Below are 19,906 nucleotides of genomic sequence, written 5' to 3' on the forward strand. Positions count from 1 at the left end.
TTTCATTACGTTTTTAAAAGAAATTCCTTCTAGGTTATGATCTAACCCCGCTCCTGGCCGATTATTCCATGACAATAAGTACTGATAACGATTACGACCTGATAACGTCGTCCACAAAGAACATTAAACGCAAATTGTAGGTATTCGTTAAATACGTCGAGTCCGGTTTTCAATTCGTATCATGAACGGTTTACGATTATTTAGACGATTTGCTGGAAGTGTGAATGCCGTAAATGCTCGTTCCACGAGTGAACACGCTATTGTTGTCACCGACGACGCCTCGACCATAGTATGTTACCATCCCGAGAGACAGTTCCCGTACGAATGCACTAAACCATTACCAAAGGAAAAAGTGTTGGACAACTCAGTGTTACGAGTTCAGAACAAAGAGTTTATACACGAGGTATTTAGCAAGCCCAACAGTGAACTAGTTCAACAGGAATTGATGAAAATGACGTTCACCACCAAACATCGATGGGTACCACCTAAAAAATGGAAAAGACGATTTGCTCATCCAAAAATTGTAGACCGTCCATACTTGTAATCTATTTTAAAGTTTATTATTTTTTAAAACATACTAGTTTTATATTTTGTAGTACAAAAGATATTATTAAAATTGTTTTATGATTATTACATTAAATATAAATTGTACAATAAGTCTTCATATTTTCATTTTTTCTACTTCCAACTGTAACAGAAAAAAATCTTATTAACAATTATTCAATTATTATAGTTTATAATATTATAATTACCTAAGCAAGTCTGTTAAAGATGGAACAACTGGTGGAATTGTTTGACACACTTTTGGTTGATTAGACGGTTTTTTCAATTTTAAATTACGATGTTGAGGGAATGTAGGCATTAATTTTGGATCACAAGCTAAAAATAATAAAAACCAACTGTTAATTGACAAATTCTTTTACAAAAAAAAAAAGACTCATAAACAAAATAATTTATCAAAAGAATATCTACAAAAAGCATAATACCGGACAAGAAAATAACTAATTTTTAAAGATATTTATTTTTAAATGTGGACAAATTTACATTCAACTAAAAATGGTAAATACTGCAATATCAAATTTAGATATAATTTTTAATATTGGAAAATATTTAATAACTCAAGTATATAATTACGTAATGGTGGTTCCACAAAGTATGAGCTTTGAAGACATTCTTCGGCTGTTGCTCTTCTGCTAGGTTCATACATGAACAAAAAGTTTAAGAGTCGAATACCTGCATCTGATAGCCAAGGGAATCTACAAAAATGTTGCAAAAAAATAAAATTTTATAATTAATTATTACATTTAAAAATGTTATCTTACTTTGGTCTGATATTATTATATGGTTGAGGTCTCAGTGTGAAGTTTTTTAGTGCCGGTAGTGTATCAATTTCAGGCCAAATAGATGCATTAGGAGTACCAAGGAGTTGACATATCAAATCAAGCTGATGTATTTCAGTACGGCCTGGCAATAATGGCTTGTGAACTACATAATGAAATACAAAATTATTTATTTTCCAAAAAAACTTAATAAATATAAACATACGTAATAATTCAGCAAAAATACATCCAGTTGCCCACATATCAATAGCTGTTGTTAGCTTAGGAGAACCCAATAACACTTCAGGAGCTCTGTACCAAAGTGTCACTACTTTGGCTGTCATTTTTTTCGGTGGCACACCAAAAAAACGTGCTAGTCCAAAATCGGCTAGATAAAATGAAATAATATTATATATTATAAAAACAGCATTCATCAACTTATATTTATCAAAATGCATTTTATTTACCTATTTTTACACAGCCTTTGTCTGTTATCAATAAATTTGATACTTTAAGATCTCTATGAATGATGAAATTTGAATGCAAATACTTTAGTCCTTTCAAAAGCTGTAAAAATATACACTTCACTTGAGATTCGGTGAACGCTGTGGCCATATTATCCAGTAAGCTAGATAAATCATGTTCACAATACTCCATGGAAAGAAATATGCTAAAATAATCATAAAATAAATACTTTATATTTATATTTTGTATTATAAAAAAAAAAATATGATTACACTGTAAAATATACAAATTAAAATAAATGATAAATTTAAAACCTCAAAATATTATTGGTAAATAACTCAATTTCATAATTGAATAAATAAATTTCAATAAGCTTAGAAAATGTTTTCTTAATATTAGAATATATACATTTCAATTACAAGGGCAATATAAAATAATTTTAAAATCATAGTTATCACATCTGATTATTTTTTGCTTATAAAGCAAATATTTTACAGCTTTGTATTTAATTTTATTAAAATAATGGTGAAATATTATTTAAGCTATTTATTCTACTAGAATGTCACTGTAATTATTTGTGAAAACAATTAGTTATGCTATGATTGAAATTTAAAATGAACACAATTAAAAAATTACGAACTTCATTTATTTTAAGATAAAGATTGTTTGGAAAGCATCTATATTTTTTTGAAGTTTCAAGGAAAACAAGAGATAAAATACATTTCAAAGTTCAATTTTTGAAAAGATACTGCATTAACAATTTTAATATAATCAATAGTTTTAAACGAAAAAAAATTTCAATGTAAGATCAATACACACCTCATGGTGCTTAGAACAAAAAAATGTTAACATTATAACTAAAGAAAAATCTAAAACTAAAATTTCAGTAACTTTAATGACAGTCAATATTCAACAAAAAGATTCATCATACTCTCAAAATAATCCTTTTCTTTATGATATGGGTTTTAACACTAAATCTAATATAAATACCATAATTTATATCTTATACTAGGGGTTTTGCTATACTATACACAGATATCAAATATCAGTAGACATCCTTATGAGCGAAACACAAATTATGCACTAATTTATTTCAAATAAATATAAAAGTATTTAAATAATAAATTTGTACTTATTATATGATTTCAAAATTAAAATTAAAACATGATATATAGTTTATAATACAGTGTGTTTGAAAATGAATTGTCCAATTTAAGTAAACTATAAATATTGTTCCTGTAGTTTATGGTAAACGAAGCACCAACCATCTAAATGGTAGGATCATCAAAATTTTATTAATTGCTTTTAAATATGCGAAAAGAACACTTTAGCTAAGTGACGTGATTTAATTAACTTTTATGGAAATATTGAGTTACAAAAAGTATTTTGTGTGCTCGGTTTCAAAATGTGTAAATTTTTTATTACTGTAAAATATAATCTTCAACAAAAGTTAAACATTGAACCTTCAACAGCCCAAAGTATTCAAAGATAATTTAAAATCTACCAAAAAACTGGTTCTTTATGTAAAGGGAAGTCATAAGATCAACCAAAAACTTATAATGAAAATACGGATGAAGTTTCATAAAAAGTCCGTGAAAATCAGTTCATCATCCATCCAGAGAATATACTATTTCACAGACATTAGTTTGAAGTGTTTTTAGGAGATATGAAATATAAACCGTACAAAATTCAGTTACTGCAGGCTCTCCATGACAGCGATGTGCAAAGAAGGCTCGAGTTTTGCACATTTATTCTTGAGAAAGGTGAAGAAATAGAACAGTTTTCCTATTGTATTATTTTCATTTTAAATATTATACCTAAAATTTAATGTAATCAACTGACTTGTAAAACTTATCCTAACCTAATTAATCAAATTTAGCAATATGTATAATTTTTTAAAATTACATGAATTACTCAAAAACCCACTGCATTAAAATAAGCAAAGTAATAGAGGACATAAATACTATTTTTATATAATAAATAAATCTTAACTCAGAATCTAAATTTGCAGAACATAAACACACTATAATTTAATATTCACCTGTCTAAACTTCTTCCCACTAAAACTTCTTGTAATCTGACAATATTTTCATGATCACATTTCAGTAATAATGATATTTCACGAAGGGCACTCATAGGTAATCCTTCTTTTTCATTTTCCATGCGTACCTTTTTTAATGCCACTATTTTCTCCACGGGTGATTTTGAATCTTTAGCCCGATCTACAAAAAAATTTTAATATAAATATTACAACTATAATATTTATTCATATATAATATTATATATGAATATTTATTTTTAATTATTTATATATATATATAACTTGAAAGTAAATACAGAAGTATAAACAGGAGCAAAATTTTATAATAAATAAAATTTATCACTTACAAACCACACCATATGTTCCTTCACCAATTCTGTTTAACTTTTCAAACTCTCCGACAAAGCGACATTTTCCAAGCTAAATACAAAGAAAAATAATACTCAATATAAAATAAGTTAATTTAGGGTAATGACTAAATGAAATAAACTAACAAGATCTTTTTCAGGAATTGGTATAGGTTTGAGATGTCGAAAAGAAAATATTGAACCTAAAAGCATTACAGGTCCAGTAGGATCGTAATCTGCTAATACTTGTTTGGATTTTTTGATACCACCACTTTCTATGGTTCTTTCTTTTTTGTTTTTTTTCGAATGCTTCTCTGAAAATAACAAATATAGACAAAATATTTAAAAAATATTAAGTATAATTTTAATTAAATCGCTTAATAAATTTTTAAATCAAATAACTTTTTGAACTTTTTCCCATTGTAGATTGATTAAGTATGTTAAGTATAAACTTAAATACGGTAGTCAAAAATTGATTTAACAAGTTCCAACTCAATAACAGTTAATTAACAGAGAATAAGAATTGTATTTAACTTCTATATTACTAAATCTGTAACAAAACGTTTATATTAACACAAATGATAATATTTGATCTCGGCGTCCGTGGACGACGGCCATAAAGAATCGATCGTTGTTATCATTATAATACATGGTTGCATTTTTAACGAAGAATTCATTTGATTCAATTTAAATTGCAGCACTGTGCAACGCCGTGATCGCGGTGAACCGCCAACTTTTAAAAGGATTAATGATATGTAATTTAACGTCGGGTATAAATTTTAGTTTCTAAACACATACACAGTTGTAATTATTATATAATTATAACTTATAATCACTTATATACGTTATAATCTATATTTAATCACAGTTCCTACTTATAGAACCGTAATTTATTAGTTAAAGTATCGTGGTAACTAGTAATGCCGATATTTTGAACAATTTTGTACTTATGTACTATATATCATCATTAACTTACTTATGAATGCTATGACTGCTAGAAAACATCGTATAGTTCGAGTGTAACGTATAAAACTAGTTAATATAAATTGTGTAGTTTCTTGACCAAAAACTCAACAAAATAATAAAAATCAAAAATCACAACCAAAGATATGTTGAGTAATTAATGATAATGATAAGATAAATGTATAATAAATAACTATCAACATATAAAACACTATATTTCCTTATTACGGACAAAGTCAGTGTTGGGCGTAATCGATTAATTTACGATTTATTTTTGTAATCGATTACAATTAATTTATTAAATTACATTAGTTATTAATCATTTAACTATTTGTTAAAGTAATCAGTAATCATGATAACATTTGTGTAATTGTTAAATAATAATCGCATAACTACAATCTTCTACAATCTACTACACAACGTCAACTATTTCGACATTTTAGAGCCACTTATTACCGGCCGATAGCTACATTTATATACTTCGTATGTAGGTATGTTCCAAATACTCTTGCAAATATTTTATTATAAAAATCCTATGATTTTTACATTATTAATTATTATATTTATATTGTCATGATTAAATTATTATTACTAAGATACTTATCTCAATTAATTAAATATATTATAAAAAAATTACTTTATTTAATATGTATATTTACATATTTCTTATAAAAAAAAATAATTTTTTTTTATTATTAACCGTTATTTTATTCCATAATATATAATAATTACGTACATTATTGTTTGATTTACTCGTTGTTAGTTTTCTTTATACAATAACTATCGTTATACCTAGTTGGCTGAAATGGAAAGAAGCGTCGGGCGTTTTATGCAATAAGAAAATTCCAATGAGGTTGAAAAGTAAATTTTATAGGAGAATAGAACAGAGTATGAGTGTTGCAGAAATTAGAATGCAGAGATGGAGTGACAAGAGAAGATAGAATAAAGAACGAATATGTGAGAGATAGTATTAGTGTAGCGTCATAGTGAATAAGAAAAGAAAAAATAGACTGAGAAGGTTTGAGCATGTGATGAGACGAAAAAAAACAAATGCAGTAAGAGTTGTTATGAAAATGATTATTGAAGGGATAAGAGAAAGAAAAAGACCAAAAAAAGATAGTTGGATATGATTGAGAATAACCTAACCTACCCTACGAGGGCGTTGAAATGTGCGTAGGGGATGTCAAAAATCGAGACAAGTGGAAATTTAGGTAAAGGATGACCGACCCCAAATAGTTCGGATAAAGGCAAAGAAGAAGAACTGATAACTAGTGCTCATAACTTATAGCTGTAAAAAAGGTTGTTATAAGCGCTTAAATATGCTCTAAAAAGTATTCATATAAGCGTTTAAATATGCACTAAAAATACTAAAATATATAAAAAAAAACTTTGTATACAAAAATTATTATTTTATTATTTTAGCTTCCATTATTAAAAAAAAAAAAAAAAAATTTAGATACTGAATTCACGAAACGAACTAGCATGCATACAGTACGAAAAATCGGAAACGACTGCAAAATGTTAATGAAAAATAAAATCTGTAAATATTCTGAGAATGATGATATCAGAATATCTAGATAATGATATCGGAATACCCGATACCTAGAACATAGAAAAGAGATTAGACCTAGAAACTATAAAAATAAAATACTACACTAAAAAGCTATAATTATATACAATTATAATGGTTTCCTTATCGATGGGATTACGAAGTTTCGGGCGTACACTCTCGCTACGTCACGCGTCGCTTAAACTCGTATAGATAATATCTATATATATCTATCTATATATATTATATATAGTTTCTTCTGATATTATTATATAAGTTATATAAGAAGAAAAATTAATTAACACGAATTAATAACTAATATGAACAATTAATATGACTATAATTACTTGTTATTTTTAAGAAAATATGTTTTAGGCTACTAAAAAATTTTTTAAAAAAATCAATGATAAAAATCATGCAAAAATCCAAAAATAAGCAAAAATAAAACAAAATAGCACTTATACTCCGAAATATGTAAAAATATGCAACATAAAATTTCGTATGTAGTTTCTTGGTTATCTGAAACAAATTTATAGCTCACATAGGTACCACTAGGACCTCTCAAAAAAAATATGCAAATGCTAGAAGTTATGAGCCCTGCTAATAACTATAGTATATATAGACAGGCCCGTATTTAAGAGGGGACACGGGTATGCACATGCCCGGTTATTGTATTTTTATTATACTATAATTTGTTTATTAAAAAAAAGTATTAAACGATTTTCATTTATAAGTTACCTTTTAATATTAAAGAATCTCGATTATGGACGAAATAATAAGTTTTATATTATTATTATTTATTTGGGATAGGGGACATAAATTATATGCCCGGGGGCGCCAAATTTTTAAATACGGGCTTGCATATAGAATACACTACAATAGTCAATAAACAGTATATTATTAAAAATTGTATCTCAAAATATAGCTATTATTCAGCTTAAAATCGTTATTGAAAAATCATTTATCATTAATTATTAAAATTATTTATGGTTACAAATTAACATATGTTGTAATCGTAATCAACACTATGATTACAATGATTATATTATTATTTCAATTATTTAAAACAATTTTATATTGTAATTAATGAGTACATCAATTTATCTTATGATTAATAACTACATATTCTAACCGTTATCTTTAATGATTAAGAGGACGTGATACCCAAAGCGTTACGTATCGCATTACGATTTGCTTAATACTGAACACTGAACAACGTAATAAAAACAATGCAAGATGCAGAAAATCTAAAAAGGAAACATACAAATTTAAGACACAACTATCTTACAACATACTACTCGTAGATCATTGTTATTGATATCGACAATTGACATTATACACGCATTAGGATATACTAGATACCCAAATATCCTATATTAACAATTAAGTTAGAGTAACCCACAAATTAAGATATACCCAGTGACGCACAAACAGGTTACCAAGGGGTGCAATTGCATGTGCTCTCGTCGGAGATGGATGTATGGATGGGTTGGTGGGTATATAATTGGACAACTTGGATACCTAACATTATGGAGTATGGTAAGCAAATAACATTATTATTATAACACAAACATTATACCTATACGGCACTTGGTGTAGATATCTTAATTTTAAATAATTATAATAAATCTTAATTTCTTAAATTTATAGTTATTTTAAGAATTGATTACAGTTACAGAAAACAATTTAAACGAACGTTTCTTTTTATAAAAAAAAAAGTAGTGGGTGGATGGCTTACTTTTTTTAGTTGCATGTGCTCTCAAAATACTTCTGTGCGCCATTGGATATTCCTACTGGATACCCAACGGCTGATGATAAGAACCTTCATACTGTCAATTGCACATGTCTCACACATAGAGTAATATTACTCTATGACCTGACAGCACTACAAGCCACGAACTACTACATGAACACTCAATTATGAATTGGGTCAGTAATTGATAACAACATACAATCATACAAACTATTAGGTTTGTTTTGACAAAAAACTGTACACTAATTGAAGACCACGGAACAACAACCTGACATAAATTTTTTGGTAAAATCGTTCTTTCAAATTTTATGATTACAAAAAATATTTTAGGTCGATTAGTACAACAACAAGACATCTTCAAGCCATTATTTAATTTTTTTTTGAGTATTTAAAAATACATTTTAAAATTGTTTTTATAAAATTAATTATAATTGTTCTGAAGGTATTCGAATATATTTTTTGTATATTTTTAAAACAGTTTTTTGTTCCTCCTGAAAAATTTGAAAAGTCTTGTTACTCCGTGGTCTTCAACTATTGTAGTGTTTGGGTAAAGTGTAAGAGGTGTGATCACTAACAAAATTGTTAACGTAAGCTCGTTGAGTATCCAACTGAGATCATATACTGGTGATGGGGCCATATCCCGATATTAGAAGCACATATAAGCGATAAGTAATAAATTCGTAAAGGAACCCAAAGTGACTAGCCAAAACACCTGTTGTAAACATAGACTTAAACATGTTTAAGTCTGGTTGTAAAGTACATCTAGCGCTTCTTATCATATTAGTAACAAATTATACAAGTAAATAGACCAATTTATTTACCGTTAAAATTTGTTTCTACTTTTATAAAACAATACATAGTTATAATTTCTGTATTCTTCTGAATTAAATATTACTTCTTTTTTCTAATCCAAAATAATATTTTGTATGATTCAAGGTGAATTAATCCACCCTGGTATGATTCTAAGTTGTTATCAATTACTGATAAATTTTATCACTGAATATTAATTTTATCCACTCGCAGAGCCATAAGACATTTGCAATCAAAGAGTCAGTTTGAGGTAGGGCTTAAAATCGAAATAAAAAATTACAATTTTTATTTCAATTTTGATTATTAATATTAATTTTTTTTTATTTCGATTTTGGTTTCAAATAATGATATTTATTTTTTGAAATTTCGATTTCAGAAAGTGGTATTAATTTTTTTCGGTTTCGGGTTCACAACAGAATGTTATCCATGACTTATAATAATTTCTCAAATTTTAGTACATCATCAGCGTAATAGTGTTGTAGGATGTAGCTGCAAGCTACTGATGTAGGTAGTATATATTTAAATCCAATTTTTTATTACCTATGTTATAAAACATTTCGTACAAACTACAGTTATTATTAAAGTTTCTCAAAAATTAAAAAGCATAAGATGAAAGTGAAGCTAAAATGAAGTAAACTAAGGGATACATCTATGTGAAATGAATAAAATTTAAAATAAAGTTTTTTATTCATAAGCTCAGACATAATTTAAATAAATATGAGAACAATGTTTTAAATTATAAGTGGGACAAATATAACGACGCCTCATAAAACTACAAAAGTACAAAATAAAACTATTTTAGGTTATTTGATTGTTTATTAATGGTTAAAAGCAAACTCACGGATGACAGCCAATGGAGTATTATAAATTAATATCTTATCCATAATAATACACTACAATTCTCTATCAGGGTTCCCGGACAGGTTGACGCCGGTCCGGACACGTCGTGACAAATGTGAATGATGAACCGGGCAGTGTCCGTGTTTTGTGTTTTTCATTCATTCACCATTCGTCATATGTCATACAAATTTCGAAAAAAACTGTTGGTTCATAATTAAATTTAAATATTTTAAATTATAACTATGGATTCAGAAAAATATAATAAATTTAGTACTTGAAAATAATTTGCTTTGAGTATTAGTTTTAAAATTAAAAATTTAATTCAGGTAAACATTTTAGCACTAAGATATTATAAAAATGCACAAAGACAAACCACGTGATTTTTCATTCGATCGAGACTGATGACTGAATTAAAATTGTAAGTTGTAAATAAAACAAAATTGTTAATTCGGACGGGGTCCGGACGAGTGTGAATACCTAATTCGAGTCAACTCGGACGTACCGTTACGTGTCACGAACTAAGCTCGGACCCGGCCCGGACCAGTGGGAATCGACCTTTATTTGTATACTGGTGATTTTGAGACGACTGTCAAAAACGATTTCAATTCGATTTCACAACGACGTTACTCATGTATGTTTAAATATCTTTCGCTTTAAGTATATATTAGTGAAATATACAATAGAAAACTTAATAACAAGTTACCTATGATTGACGAATTCAAGTTTCGTTTTCCAAAAACCATGTACCAAAAAAAGGTGTAATGTTTTTTCAAGATTAATACACGTGGTGTTTAAGTAGAAAATAATCATGAACATAACCATGCGGCTTTTGATAAACGATCATTTATATGGCAGAAGGTAAGCAATAGTGACAAACGCATAGCGGTACAGCAGTTATATGAACCTCCCAATAAAATTACACATCCTGAAATTTCACAAAATTTTTTTTTTACTTTTATTTATAAAATGAGACATTCCTAGCCCATGGCTAATGGCTATTATTGGATTATATATATAAAATCTTATAGTTGATACTCAAATTTTCTATTAAATAATACTATAAGATAATAAAATGTATATCTTATTCTGATACAGTGCAGCCAACGAAAATTAGGCGGCGATCATCATGCACCCATCGACCGTTTTTCGTAAATTCAGTGGTTCTACGTTTAAGAGTATTAACAAGAGTCGACTACAGATAGCGGGCATATTCCACCGCAGATGGTAATAACCACGTAACATGTGGTTTTCAGGTGGTTTTCAACACATTCTGAGTACTCATACCGAGAAACGGCCAATAAGCGTGTGACGATGACATTATACTTTTTGTTGGCCGTACTATAGTTTGTTGGCTATCATAGTTCGTGCTGTAATGTTGCTCTTGTTAAAATATTATATTTTATTATTATTTATATTCATTTATATATTATATTACTTGGAGCTGTAGCAAAAACCAATTTTTTTTGTAGAAATATTTGCTTTTCGACGCGTTTAGTGAAAAGTTTAGTGTTTAGATCATCAAACATCACACACATGTTACGAGGTTTGTATGAAGTTAATTTACTAAGTTTGAGGTTAACATCGAGATTAGAAGCGCATTAATGCGCAATTAATGCGTTTTCGTTTTCGACTGTCGATTCCATTTGAGTTTCAGCTTGCTTTATAAAATGCTTTAGAATCTAATGCTTTAAATGCATGTTTTTTTCTGTCCACACCTGTGTCTACACCAGCAGTCGTTTTTCAACGTGCGGTATAGTTTAAACTAAAAGTATGTCAGATACTAATTTACTTCTCAGTATTTCTGCAGCGTACTTTATTATCGCGAATACGAAAAATATACGTGAAAAAAATTTATCATATAAATGGATAGAAGATTATTTTAAAACACGAAACTTCAATATTATTAACGATTTACAATTGGACGAAGACTTTCTATTTGGAAACTACGCAAAAGTCCCAAACAAATTTATTTTCGTTATTAAAAATGATCGAGCCCGAAATTGTAAAACAGAAAAGTTTTGTCGCTTAATGTGCTTCTATAAATTGTAATGTTTGATTTCCATCCATTATTATGAGCAACATACACAATATAAACGATTACATTATAATGATACAAATAAAAATACTGAAATAAATAATAAAATAATTACGGAAATCGTAATCAAAACGTACGAAAAATCCGCCGGGCTTAGAAACACGTGCTTTGTCGCATGCTGAACAAAACTTTTCTCCGTTCAACTCGATAGACGCATGCGTTATTTAACGCGCTTCGTTCGTCATCGCGCATGCTCTATGACGTATTCGTTTATCGCTAGCAATGACGCACTAGTGTGGACATACCTAAAAGGTATTTGGTATTTAGTTATCAGCTGTTGAGTTAAGCCGGGTTCACACTACACCGTGATGTGTATTTTACCAGACCGTGTGCTTTGAAAATGTGTGATACTAATATATATCATATGGTGATTCCATCAAATTTTGGTTACATATTTTCGCAGTTTTTTTTATTAAACATGTAATATTTTCATAAGTTTCAATAAATAATAACTCATGAATATTAAATTACATAGTAGAAAGTATGTATTCTATTATTATAGTCTGTTCAGATTAAGAGTGCTCAAACTCGCGCATGTCTACCGAGAAGCCGATAACGGTCGGACACCCGTCGATATCTAGACGCTCTATGATTCGTTGCAATTGTTCGACCACCGTCATTGTTTATCAAAGTTGGTGACTGCCGCCTTGTATACAGATTATTATTAAAAAAAAAAACTTTGTTATTCAAAATAGAACTATAGCGTGGCGTTACGAAAATAATGTGGTAATACAGTTCACAACGTATAACAGTGTCGTAACGCGTCGGCATATTACAACGTTCCTTGTGGAAGAGACACATGCCCAGTTAAAACCAGTTATCATTCAAGTGACTGGGCACTCTATTCTGAATAGATTATATTGGGGCTCAGAACTTAATTCTCTTAAAAAGTACTAAATATGCATGCACTTATGCGCTTAATAAAGTACAAATATGCTTAAAAAATATGAACTTAATTTTTTTTAACGCAAAAATGTTCATAAATAAAGATATGTTATTAAATATACCTACTCGTACATAACAGTACAAATGTTGTTATTATATTATACCAAGCAAAACATAATTTTTAGGTATAAATATATAAGATAAAATAAAATATGAGTAAAATAAATAGCTTAAAATTTGAAATATTTTTTCAAAATGTTCCCGTTGAGTTTTTCATAGTGTCATGAAAATAATTTCAAGGTTACTTAGCAAAATTGAATAGCCCACAAAAATCATGCAAATGCAACACTTTCCGAGCCCTTTGTTATTATGGATAATGTTATAATATAATTATTATTATTAAAATCGGTAACCACACGTTCAACTTCACACGGTATTTTATGGTTAGTGAGGTAAGTTGAGATTTATTATACGGTACACTTTGATGTAACAATATGGTTCAACCAATAATAAAATAATTATTTTAGAAGACACGACACGGCAGGGTGTAGTGCGAACCCGGCTTTAGATATAAACATTTATACATTACAATACTTATCGTATTATCAGGAATGATATAATGTATAGTATATCTGAGTACTCGGATTCACATTTATAGTCTTTTTTTTTGTGTTTGTATCACGGCGCTACAGAGGGGTACTTCACCCGGGCAGGGTCACATTTATAATCTATTCAGAATAAAGATAACCTAAAATAGTCGATGGCGACCAGTTTTCGAAGGCGATGGTCATATATTTCCCCCACTGTGCGTCTCCACTACCGACGACGGCCGTCGACATACGACCGTTGTCGACGCAAAACGTAAATACATTAACAATGTTGATTATTTTATTACATTAACAATGTACTTTAATGCCGGGCCACATTATGCGTTTTGTCGGTTGCCGATCAACCGCATCCCGATAAACCGCAATCGAAAAGAATGACCACAATACACGTTGCCGATTTAAAAAGCGCGGAAAATATTTTAATCCAAAATAATATGTTCTTGGAAATATTAGACTATCGTTATGTTATATGTTATTTCAAGGAAATTTAGCTGGTTTATTATTATATTATTACTTAAAACTGCTAAAGATAGACCTATCAAAACAATTAGATTGTAGACTTTTCATGATAATTATGTTAAAAGCATTATAAACCGCAACCGATATTCCGCAAGTGTGGTGGGCACAATACGAAATAAAGTGTCTTTTAGTACTTCCCGAGACGCATCGACAATGCCAAACCCCAGCATGTTTGTCCCGATGAATCGATCGATGTGGCCCCAATAATACGGTTTATATGTTACAATATGTTATTTATCAGACTTGAGTAAAATACTTTTTAAAAGTATTTAGAATAAATACTCGAATACTAACAAAAAATAGTATACCGAATATGTATTCAAATAGATTATACAAATTGTATTCCGAATACATTATTTAGAATACTTTTAAAATACTTCTAGTTTTTATAATATAAAAATAATAGGTGTCCACTCAACAGAAATATTTGAAATTGTAGACTAAATATATGTTATTTTATTGTATTTTTATATTACATAACTGTTATAGTTTACAATAATAATTAATACCTGATATTAGCTTATACAAGATACGACGGAGAAGTAATAAAATCAATTAAAAAAGAGATGATTTGAGTATTCAAAATACTTTATTGAATACTTTTAAAAAAAGTATTTAAAAAGTATTCTGAATACAGTATTCCGAATATTGTATTGGGAATACTACCCAAGTCTGTTATTTATTGATGTTGTGGTCATTTACCGATCGGTCCCGGATTATCGGCAACCGATAAAACGCATAGTGCGGCCCCGCACTTAAGTTATTTGCTCGCGTCACTGGTCAACAGTAGAATAATGCGGCGCTCTCGCCGGTAACAGTATCGAAGGCAGGCGTGCCTAGTGAGGCCACGCCCATGCGCAGTAGTCGGCCGCCGACTACGTTTCTTATTCCGAATAGACTATAGAGACGACCAAGGCGGCCGACTTCTGCGCATGGGCGTGGCCTCGTAGCGCACTTTTGTATTGATAATCACTGCCGACGTGAGCGACACATCAATCTAGTATTGACGGTGGACGTGTACACATCGTTGAAAATTTATTGTTCCGATCTTGTAGCCGACGTGATGTGTTGTGACGTATTTGGTTTTCATAGCCCACGGAATGCACTATGTATTTAATGGAATGTACATCAGTTGACTGATACAATGAGGGGAGGGGGTTGTTTGGGCGTGACCTGTCCGCCGCCTAGGTCGCTTCTAAACGTGAATCGAGTATATACTAATGTATAAAGCCGTAAGCGCCTTTTTTCGTGTAAACTGGAAAAACTGTCGGTTCGCTTTTGATCGGATTCTTTTTGTGTGTATTCCTCATGATCATGCGAATGTCATAGTCATACATTTAGTCCAATAAAGTGAGTGAATAAATTTTCTATATCTTTTTTAGCTTTTTACAGGCCTTTCAGAGGCCCATTCCTGTAACAACTTATTGTCTCCACTCTTCTCTCTCTATTTTTCTCTGTCTTTTTTTTATTCACTAAATAATTAGTTACTAATAATTAAAATAAATGTTTAAGTTGTATACCTATATGCAGAGCGACGGCCTGCAGGTTTTCAGCTACCTGAAATCTGACGTTTTTATCAGTCAAATTATGTGTTCGATATCTACGCGTAGATATGATGCGCCGGAAAAAGTTATCTAACTAATCTTTTGTTTACTTTACCCCTAATTGTCGGAGTCTTCGTCAATATTTTCTGGGTCACCAATATATAAAATAATTAGTGAGTTGTTTTTATAAAAATCATCATGATAATAATTGTTGAGAATTACAATTGATAGAAGTTTATAATTTTCAATAAAAACGTAAATAAATCATATTAATTTATCGCTACTTTTCAATGTTATCATAAAAAAGGGTCGCTCAAAATCTTGGTGACATTATAGGGGGTCATGGTCCCAAAAATATTAAGAACCGCTGTTTTAGACAAATATTAATCTGAATGCAAAATATTCCATTCAATGGATACTGTAGTTAATTATGATTACAATAACAATACAATAACGTACATTATTCTCAAGAGTTCTTAAACAGTTTGAATCCGTCAGTTATTTCGCCTCCAATCAGTTATAAAAATTGGTGTTCCGATATTACTAAAAAATTTAGATACTCCAAAGCTTTTTAATGATACGAGATTACAAATAATAGGTTTTAAAAATTATATAATAAAAACTAAAATTTTGACAGGCACTGCTGTCGGTGAGCGTGCACTTATCCCGAGAATTCCCATGATTCTAACGGATTCACCCTTTCAATTCAAACGTATACAGTGCAAAGTAAAAATTTGTTTTGCGATGACCGCTAATATAGCACAAGGGCAATATTTTAAGTGCGTCGGCATCGATTTACGCAATAATTGTTTCGCTCATGGACAACTTTATGTCGCCTTATCAAGAGCTGGTGAAAAAAATACTCAATTATTCTACTACCTATTAATAAGAACCACCAATATAGTATACCTATAAGTATTATTATAGATTTTGTAAAAAAAATTTATTATTATTACTTTTCAAATACTAATTTTTGTTAGTAGATTCTTCAATCGCACCGTGGTCGTGGTGACTACACTTATCCTGATGTTCCATCTTACAACTATTCTTACAACATCTTACTTACTAAACACTAGCTTGTTTTATAAGTAGTGATTTGCAATTGATATTATGGCGCTTAGTGAGTTACTTATAATTGTGAAAAGTAAGAATTTGAAATAGAGGCGATTTTAAGAGCTTCGTTGGTAGCATAGGTTTCAGCTACATAGATGTTATATATATGCTGGTAATGGTAGGAAGTGAGAATTTGTGGTTCTTATTTAGTAAAATTATAGCAAAACCGGATCCATTGTGATTCTTTGACGCGACGATGTATATAGTTGTATCGGTAAAATACGATTGAGAACGTTTGATTTTTTATTTCCAACGTTGCCAAATGTAATCGATCGATAATATGAGTAGAGGTGGAAAGTTTAGTTAATTTCTGTGAATAATTCATTAGTTCATAGTTCGTTCAAGTGGATAGTTCAAATTAATTATTCTTAAGTTCACGTAGTTCACTAATTTTATCGATCATACTGTTATTGTTTGGCAATGAACTATTCGTTTTATCGCTATTAGTACAGCAGTACACAGTTCAGTAGTAGTTCATTTTTAAAGAAGTTCGCGAACTATTTCATTTATACAATGCTACCAATTTTTTCAAACTGTGAACTATTAAGTAATTATTAAAGCAATTAAAGTAATTATTTTAAGGTACTGAACAGGCACGTAGCTAAAGGAGAGCCAGGGTGTGCCTGGCCCACCCTAATATGTATCCGGCCTTAGGCCGGCCCACCTAAAGTATTTGAGAGGGGCTCATTATTATATGATTGCTTTTAATTTTTACCAAATTTTTAATATCGCCTAAATATAAAGCAAATAAAACCAAATACATCGGGTTTTAATTATAATCTAAGTAATGTAACTTGTAACTAAATTTAAACGATCGATTAGGAAATTATTGCTATTTATAGCTAAATACCGGTACTATACTACAATATCAAGTTGTTCTTATCATATCTAGACAGTGACTACTGTATACCTGTATGTCTATTTTTAAAATACTTTGAGCGAGGGTATTGTCATTATAATGATTCATATAGAAATATAGAATTATATTATGGTCTCCGATTGGACACTAACATTCACATTCAGCGCACGCTGCACTTATGCTAACATCAACTGCGTTAATACTTGTACAATTTATAGTATTTATACATTTTATCTTATATATTTAATATTTAAATTAATTTTAAAATGGCACCTCTCAGTGTATGTACCAAAAGAAAACTAAAATTACAAAGAGAAGAGAAAATGATAAAATATGTTATTATTAGGTTATATACATATATATTTGTAGAAATGATACGCTGATAACTACCTTTTTATAATATAAAAAAGTCCTGGGAGGAGGGGGCCCACCTAACATTGGCCCACCTAGTGAATATTTTCTGACTACATGCCTGGTACTCTGTAACAGTTCAGAATAGTTCAAATGAACTATTCGTTCACGAACTTAACATCTTTAAATATGAGCTCAATAATCTATTGATATTTATCGGATTAGCTGGATGTTAATAGTAACTTAGATACCAGATACGAGAGAATGACAATTAGGCTTTGTAGTCGTCGCACAAACTATTTGTCGATATATTTCATAATTTTATAAGTTCTACATATTTTACAATTTTTTTTATACATATATACATTGTACAGGTATTAAATATTTATATATAAGTCCTACATATGTATTTTTAATTTTTTATTCATATTATATATTACATATTATTGGACGCTTATTTGTATACGATTATAATTATTAATTTATGAATTTTTTCAAGAATATTTATTGTATGTATACGGAATTTTTCAAAAGCCAAATAAATGGTATGGCAAACTATGGCAACGTTGCACATAAATTCGTTCTCAATCGTATTGTTTTTTGGGTTTTTTTTTGGGCTAGCAGTAAGTTCATTGTTATTTGTAAGTGTTCTTAATCATTCGGCTAAAAAGGTATAACGTTCTCAATCGTTCGATAGCCAGTTGTATTACTAGAGGTTCAAATTTAATTGAATTGATTGAATTGATTAGATGGGACATTATTTCCAAGAAAAGGTTTCGAATAATGGTGTTGTCAAAGGAATCTTTGCAGTGATGAGTTAGTTTTGTATTAATATGTTGTGTGACCACAATCAAGGGGGAAAAGTATGTTGTATTTTCCTCAATCTTTGTGATATCTTATTGCCAAAAATCCAATTTTTATCATCAAATCTTCAAATTTTTTTAATAAATTCTTTTACAGTTTCTAATAAAATATTGATTATTTTGAAATAATAAAATATGTGACAAGAATGTATAGACTAATGCAAGGTGAATATATTTATATACCTTGAGTCAATAGAGGAGAATTCTGAAAATACCATAATTTGAAAAATATGCACCTTCGGATAGGTTATACATTTATAATAATAAAATAACAAGTTAAGAATATACTTAATTGTTTCGTCTGATAATACTATCAATTTACACGAAGTACTAACATATTATTAAAATTGATGATAGAACATATTATGAATGATCAGGGGTGACTGAGGCCCGGAAGGCCAAAACGGCACCCATCAGTCCACCCCTGTGAATAATCAACTTTTCAAGTAGGTACGTCATATATTTAATTTTTTTTTTTTTTTTGGTTCACGGCCTTTCAGACCACACATCTAAACATAACTGCCTCAATTTTTCCCGATTTTGCGCTATCATATGCCAGTCTTCATCCGGGTAGAAGTCTGCAACATCCTTTTTGACACAATCCTCCCATCGCATTCGGGGTCTTCCTAGTGATCTTTTTCCTCTTTAATTCTCTCGTAGAACCGTCTTTATCATAGCATCAGGTATATTTATATATATTTTATTATTATATTTTATTCATACATTCTTTAATAGTAGGTACAAACGAGAGTCAATACAATAGTACATTTTTTTATTGTATTTATAGTTTATTTATATTCTATATATTTCAGAACTTAAAACACGGGTAATTAATGCCAAATACGAAAATGTGCCGACAGCGGCTGTCAATATCTTACTGACGTCAAACTTAACCTTCTTTACATTTTCGAACTATTTTTAAAAAAAAATGTCTTGGTTTTCTGCCGATAGCTGATATTTGTTTTTATTTCCATTAATACTA

The 19,906-nt window shown here is 29.6% G+C and overlaps 2 protein-coding genes across 2 annotated transcripts; one reads left to right on the forward strand and one right to left on the reverse strand.

The window, feature by feature from the left end:
- The first annotated feature begins 90 nt into the window (after positions 1–90).
- LOC112689562 (39S ribosomal protein L42, mitochondrial) lies at positions 91–609 on the forward strand. Its single transcript, XM_025563339.1, has one exon. The coding sequence runs from the start codon at positions 182–184 to the stop codon at positions 542–544; it is 363 nt and encodes a 120-aa protein (XP_025419124.1). The 5' UTR covers positions 91–181; the 3' UTR covers positions 545–609.
- A 63-nt stretch (positions 610–672) lies between these two features.
- LOC112689561 (cyclin-dependent kinase 10) lies at positions 673–4,771 on the reverse strand. Its single transcript, XM_025563338.1, has 10 exons — positions 4,575–4,771; positions 4,320–4,486; positions 4,173–4,245; positions 3,826–4,006; positions 1,787–1,989; positions 1,546–1,707; positions 1,323–1,485; positions 1,135–1,256; positions 753–879; positions 673–688 (listed from the first exon to the last, which is right to left on the reverse strand). Exons 1-10 carry the CDS (start codon positions 4,591–4,593, stop codon positions 679–681), a joined length of 1,227 nt encoding a protein of 408 aa, XP_025419123.1. The 5' UTR covers positions 4,594–4,771; the 3' UTR covers positions 673–678.
- Between the last annotated feature and the right edge of the window lie 15,135 nt (positions 4,772–19,906).

This window comes from Sipha flava, unplaced genomic scaffold (genome assembly GCF_003268045.1).
Source record: "Sipha flava isolate LNK unplaced genomic scaffold, YSA_version1 44_pilon_pilon, whole genome shotgun sequence".
NCBI lineage: Eukaryota > Metazoa > Arthropoda > Insecta > Hemiptera > Aphididae > Sipha > Sipha flava.

Excerpts from the sequence above, each read along its gene's own strand:
- LOC112689562 (XM_025563339.1), top strand. The coding sequence starts at position 182 with ATGAACGGTTTACGATTATTTAGACGATTTGCTGGAAGTGTGAATGCC.
- LOC112689561 (XM_025563338.1), bottom strand. Across the intron at positions 1,486-1,545 it reads TATTTTTGCTGAATTATTAC|TTCACAAGCCATTATTGCCA; the intron begins GTATGTTTATAT and ends TTCATTATGTAG. Across the intron at positions 880-1,134 it reads CTTTGTGGAACCACCATTAC|CTTGTGATCCAAAATTAATG; the intron begins GTAATTATATAC and ends TATTATTTTTAG.